The sequence below is a fragment of the Rhinopithecus roxellana genome, chromosome 1 (assembly GCF_007565055.1).
Source record: "Rhinopithecus roxellana isolate Shanxi Qingling chromosome 1, ASM756505v1, whole genome shotgun sequence".
Classification (NCBI taxonomy): Eukaryota; Metazoa; Chordata; class Mammalia; order Primates; family Cercopithecidae; genus Rhinopithecus; species Rhinopithecus roxellana.
This window is the reverse complement of record NC_044549.1, coordinates 57,170,928-57,176,927: the sequence shown is the minus strand read 5'-3', so window position 1 is coordinate 57,176,927 and position 6,000 is coordinate 57,170,928. Positions and strand designations below refer to the sequence as shown.

The window sequence follows — 6,000 nt, the reverse complement described above, 5'->3', positions numbered from 1 at the left end:
TGCGCCACTGCATTCCAACCCGGGCAACAGAACGAGACTCCCTCTCAAAAAAAAAAAAAAAAACAAAAAAAAAAAAACAAAAGAAACGACTTCTAGTTGAGAGAGGAGGCATACAGCTTAAAGTCTGAGGAGGAATGTTCCCCAGCCAGGATCAGGCATACTGGGAGTTCAGAAGTTCCCTTTACTGAAGCTGAGTAATTTCAGGGGAAACCAAAAAAGTTCCCTTCACTGGTAGCCCAAGGCATAAACTGAGGGGGTCAGGGTGGCACGGGACAAGGAGGGGTGAATCACCAAGCATCCTGGAGAGAAGTTAGAGTCTGTTGGAAAGTTCTGGGTGCCCATCCTGTAGCCTAACCTGAGAGTGTGGCTGTACGGGAAAGGGGAGAGTTGAAGTGGGATGTCTCTTCTCACAGGTCCAACTGGTAGAACACTGAGTAGGACCTTAGGTCCCTAGACTTTCCACTTCAGCATCTCTGGAGGTGGGCCGTGGAACATACATTTTCACAAGTACCTGGGTGACTCCTGGGCACTGTATATTCATCTCCTAGAATAGGACCTGGTACCTCCTAGACACATGGGTTTCTTTTTTTTTTTTTTTTTTTTAATTTTTTTTTTTTTGAGGCGGAGTCTCGCTCTGTCGCCCGGACTGGAGTGCAATGGCCAGATCTCAGCTCACTGCAAGCTCCGCCTCCCGGGTTTACACCATACTCCTGCCTCAGCCTCCTGAGTAGCTGGGACTACAGGCGCCCGCCACCTCACCCGGCTAGTTTTTGTATTTTTTAGTAGAGACGGGGTTTCACCGTGTTAGCCAAGATGGTCTCGATCTCCTGACCTCGTGATCCGCCCGTCTCGGCCTCCCAAAGTGCTGGGATTACAGGCTTGAGCCACCGCGCCCGGCCTTAACTATTCTTTAGGAACTGTCCCTTCCCTTGGCCCCTTGCTCCAACCTTGTTCCTCCCCAGCTATTTCTCTCTGCCATCTAATCTGGAAGGATTGTGCACCTATACACCTCAGGCCCAGGTCCCCTAATCTTTTTCATGCCACTTATCCCACGTGACCTCATCTTCTCCAGTGGCTACTGCTCCCGTGGCTAGACCATTGCCTTTAAACATTCTCTTCTTCTGTGCCTCATGTAACTGCCTGCCCCATATACCTCTGTCTGGATGTCTAATGCAACACATCTGAATCTGAAAACATCCACCTATCCCCAAAACCTGTTCCTCCTGGTGCCAATTCAGTCAATAATGCCACCTTCCCATCTCAGGACCTCACACACTATACTCCCTGCCTGCCCACCCGCTATCAGCTTATTCCTTAACCAACAGCTTCTTGACCTCTTTTCAGTCTCACTTTTTTTTTTTTTTTCTGAGAGAGAGTCTCGCTCTGTTGCCCAGGGTGGAGTGCAGTGGCGCAATCTCGGCTCACTGCAAGCTCCAGCTCACTGCAATCTGCGCCTCCCAGGTTCACACCATTCTCCTGCCTCAGCCTCCTGAGTATCTGGGACTACAGGCGCCCGCCACCTCGCCCGGCTAATTTTTTGTATTTTTAGTGGAGATGGGGTTTCACTGTGTTAGCCACGATGGTCTGGACCTCCTGACCTTGTGATCTGCCCACCTAGGCCTCCCAAAGTGCTGGGATTACAGGCGTGAGCCACCACGCCCAGTCACTTTTTTTTTTTTTTGAGAGGGAATCTCCCATTGTTGTCCAGGCTGGAGTGCAGTGACACAATCTCGGCTCACTGCAAGCTCTGCCTCCCAGTTTCACACCATTCTCCTGCCTCAGCCTCCCGAGTAGCTGGAACTACAGGTGTCTGCCACCACGCCCAGCTAATTTTTTGTATTTTTAGTAGAGACAGGGTTTCACCATGTTAGCCAGGATGGTCTCGATCTCCAGACCTCGTGATCCGCCTGCCTCGACCTCCCGAAGTGCTGGGATTACAGGAGTGAGCCACTGCAGCCAGCCTAATTTTCATATTTTTAATAGAGACGTGGTTTCACCATGTTGGCCAGGCTCGTCTCGAACTCCTGACCTCAAGCCATCAAGCCATCCGCCCACCTCGACCTCCCAAAGTGCTGTGATCACAGGTGTGAGCCACTGCACCTGACCTCACTGTCACTTTTTCCAGGAGGCATGCATGATCCTCCCTACTGGGCCTGGTCCTCTTATTTATTCTTTTTTTTTTTTTAACCAGTGTAAGGTACACAGTTTTTTTGTCTTTTTTTCCTATTCTCAAAGCACAAAACATGCTTTTTTGATAATTATATACTGTCCTTCTGACTTCTTCAGGCACCTGGCAGAGCACATGGCACAGGACTGGATTATGAAAGAATAAGGGAGCAAAGTGCTTTTGGGGAAGAGACATGTAGGACATTAGGGGTCACAGGTAATCTGGTTCTACCCAGATTTACAGGTTGCTACTCTCTATTCCAGGAGTCAGATTTGAAGTCTACAAATGTCAAAGAGCCTTGGTCCCATTTGAGTGGAATTTTGTTTTTGAAAGAGTCTCGCTCTGTTGCCCAGGCTGAAGTGCAATGGCGTGATCTCGGCTCACTGCAACCTCTGCCTCCAAGGTTCAGGCAATTCTCCCTGCCTCAGCCACCCAAGTAGCTGGAATTACAGGCGCCCGACACCACACCTGGCTAATTTTTGTATTTTTAGTAGAGACGGGCGTTTCACCATGTTTTTGGTCAGGCTGGTCTCCAACTCCTAGCCTCAAGTGATTTGCCCACCTCGGATTACTTGGGATTATAAAGTGCTGGGATCATAGGCATGAGCCACCATGACTGGCCACTCAGGAGTCTTGATTGCATTTGTGAATGACTAATCTTCTTCCCCAGAGGTTAACAGTCTAAGAGGAGTACTGGGGCTGGCCATCTCAGGGTCCCCAGGGCCCGGCATATGATATTCATCACAAATATTGGTCTACTAATATAAAAACATTCCACTCTGGCAGGGCTCAGTGGCTCATGCTTGTAATCCTAGCACTTTGGGAGGCCTAGGCGGGCAGATCACCTGAGGTCAGGAGTTCAAGACCAGCCTGGTCAACATGGCGAAACCCTGTCTCTTCTAAAAATATAAAAAGTAGCCAGGTATGGTGGCAGGCACTTGTAATCCCAGCCATTGGGGAGGCTGCAGTGAACTGAGATCACGCCACTGCACCCCAGCCTGGGCAACAGAGCATGAGACTCCTGAAAGTTCCAAGGAAAACACAGGTAGAGTGAGGTCCAAAGGGGAAGCTGATAGTTCTGCCTGGGTCACCTCAAAGGGGACTCAAAGGCTGGGGTGGACAGAACCAGAGGGAGGTGGCCCTGTCTAGGAGTTCTGAGGATGGAGCCAGAGCAGGTCCAGAAGGCCCTACAATCCTTAGTGACCTAAGGGCAGACAAAGTGGGAGAGCAGCAGCAAAGATCACTGCTTAGAGCAAGAGGAAAAGTCCTTGAGAGTTGGCTCAGACGTAAGGGCCTTTAGTCATCAATTTGAACACAAATGCTGGGACTTCAGAACAGCACTGCCATGTCTCTGGGCACCTGTTTGCACAAGCAGAAGCTACACCCAGGCCCTGCAGTCCCCCGCACTGCGTTAGGAAATGGCTTCAAATCCGTCTTGAAAGATTGGCAGCAGGGTCAACAGATGGAGAAGCTGGACCTGAGTGGTGCCTGAAAAGCAGCAGCTGGCTTCAAAGACAAGCCCTTATCCTGGGCCTGAATGTGAGATTGCAAGTAAGTGTTGGGCAGGGCATAGTCAGAAGGGCCAGTTAAATTGTAGTTTTCTCACTCTTAAATACATGAGGCAGAAACTTGTAAGATCAGCATCACAGCAGATACAAGCACTTGGTAGCAACATGGAAAGATCTAGCCAAGTAACAGAATTTGTAACATTCCATGAGCTTCCAACTGTGTAAAATGGGCTTCTGTGGGCCTAACAATTGGAGAGGCCATAGACTCTGAATGTGAGTGGGGACTCATGTTATTTTGTGACAGTCATTTCAGTGGGCAGCAAGTAGTCGTAAGTCTATTAGAGTTACGCAGTCAACCCTTGCCTTGTGTCTTCCTTTTTAAGTACGGACTTTGTTTTAATTGGGTCTTGGGATGGCCCTTTGCATGTTCTGGTGAAGGCAGAAATTCAGGCCAAGAGCCAGACTTCCCACAAAGGAAATAGTGGACCCTACACACTGCAGACAAAAGGACAGAAGTTCAGACTTGGCTAGGATAAGGGGAGGAGGGTTAAGTTCCCACCACTATGACAATGAGATGAAAAAAAGTATCCCCCAAATGACACAGGACACACACACAGTTCTGCTGACAACGGGCACTTTATTAGTGGGGAAATTCACCTTGGTCTGGCAGAGACTGGGATGGACAGGACGAGCGCCCATCTTGAGGGGGTATTTTCTGTATTATCAGGTGTTCCTCCTTGTAGGTTTAGAGGAAACACCCTCATAGATGAAAACCCCCCAGAGAGCAGCGCTGCAACTGCCAAGCAGCCGGGGTAGGAAGGGGGCCCTAGGCACTGCTGGGACCTTGAGACAGCAGGGCTTCGATGTCAGGCTCGATGTCAATGGTCTGGAAGCGGCGGCTGTACCTGCGTACGGGCACACCGTCAGGGCCCACCAAGAACTTTTCGAAGTTCCAGGCAACATCGTTGCGGCACACCGGAGACCAGGTGATGAACTTGGGGTCGGTCATGAGCGCAGTGGCATCGTCGCTGGGGACTGGCAGGGCCTCCCGCAGGAAGGCGAAGAGAGGGTGCGCCCCCCCACCGTTCACCTCGCACTTCTCGAAGAGCATGAAGTTGGGCTCGAACCCACCACCAGGTCGGACGTACTTGAGGGAATTCAGAATCTCTTCGTTCTTGGTGTTCTCCTACGGGAGAGAAGGGCAGCTGGGACCCGGGGTCAAGAGGGGGAGGGAAACGTTCTAACCACTAACAAGGGAGTTTTTCTATGAGTCACCGGGATTTTGCCCTCCATGCGCAATCCCAGGGCGGACAAGAATTCCAGCAGCTACGAGCACAAGGCAAGCGAGAGGGTAGCCAGACTCTCCGCGCATAGAGTCTATGGCACCCCCCAGCACCCCGCCGGCGTCCCCAGCCACCACGCCCCGCCCGGCGCACCTGATGCCCAAACTGGTTGCACGGGAAGCCGAGCACCACCAGGCCCCGGGGCCCAAGGCGCCGCTGCAGCTCGTTCATCTGGGTGTAGTCCCGGACCGTGGTGCCTCAGAGGGACGCCACATTCTCGATAAGTAGCACCTTGCCCCGCAGGGAGCCCAGGCTCACAGACTCCCCGCCGGCCAGCGGGCGCGCCGAGAAGGCGTACACCGACTGGGCCGCTGCCGCCGCTAGCCCAGCAGCACACATGGCGCAACTGTCCGAGGAACTACGAGTGCCCCGAACAAGCACGGTGGAGAGGGGCCAGGAGGTGCCTCCTTTTAACTGGCCAGCGGCAGGTCACGTGGCGCAGGCAGTTTTTCGGGCCCGAGGGTCCCGCCTCATCCGGCCCCCGCCCTATCCGGAGGGCTCGGCCCCTCCTTCAGCCGGGAAAAGGCTGAAGGGTGCGCCCGAGCGGGACGCAGGCTCCACCCAAGCCGGGAGGAGCCGCGGGCATGTCTTGTCTGGCCCAGGCAACCAGGCGGCAGCGGTCCAGGTTACCCTTCCGAGGTTTGGGGCCCTGGAGGGCTCCGTTTTCTTTCTCAAAGGCTCCTCAATTAGGATGTGGGGTTCGGCATAGGTTGGTGGGCGGCGGCAGCAGCTGCCGGTGCACAAACAGCCCTCCTCTCCTGTGCCATGTTACCGGCAGTGCTGGGGACAGCCAGAGGGATCTGGGCTTCCGGTCTCCCTCCTCCCTGTCTCCAAAGCGGCACCGCCCTTGTGCGGGTTTTCTAACAGGGCAGAGTCCTGGAAGCTCTGCCCCAGCCTCCTGAAGTGGAGCCCAAAGCTCGTCAGGGCCAAGGAAACGCGGCCTGAGTCCTCCCTCTGGCCTCCTCAGTAGGCTGCATTCACC

At 53.2% G+C, this 6,000-nt stretch overlaps 1 protein-coding gene across 1 annotated transcript; it reads right to left on the bottom strand.

Moving 5' to 3' along the window:
• Positions 1 to 4,292: 4,292 nt before the first annotated feature.
• Positions 4,293 to 5,794, bottom strand: GPX1 (glutathione peroxidase 1). Its single transcript, XM_010369783.2, has 2 exons — positions 5,112 to 5,794; positions 4,293 to 4,861 (listed from the first exon to the last, which is right to left on the bottom strand). Exons 1-2 carry the CDS (start codon positions 5,355 to 5,357, stop codon positions 4,502 to 4,504), a joined length of 606 nt encoding a protein of 201 aa, XP_010368085.2. The 5' UTR covers positions 5,358 to 5,794; the 3' UTR covers positions 4,293 to 4,501.
• Between the last annotated feature and the right edge of the window lie 206 nt (positions 5,795 to 6,000).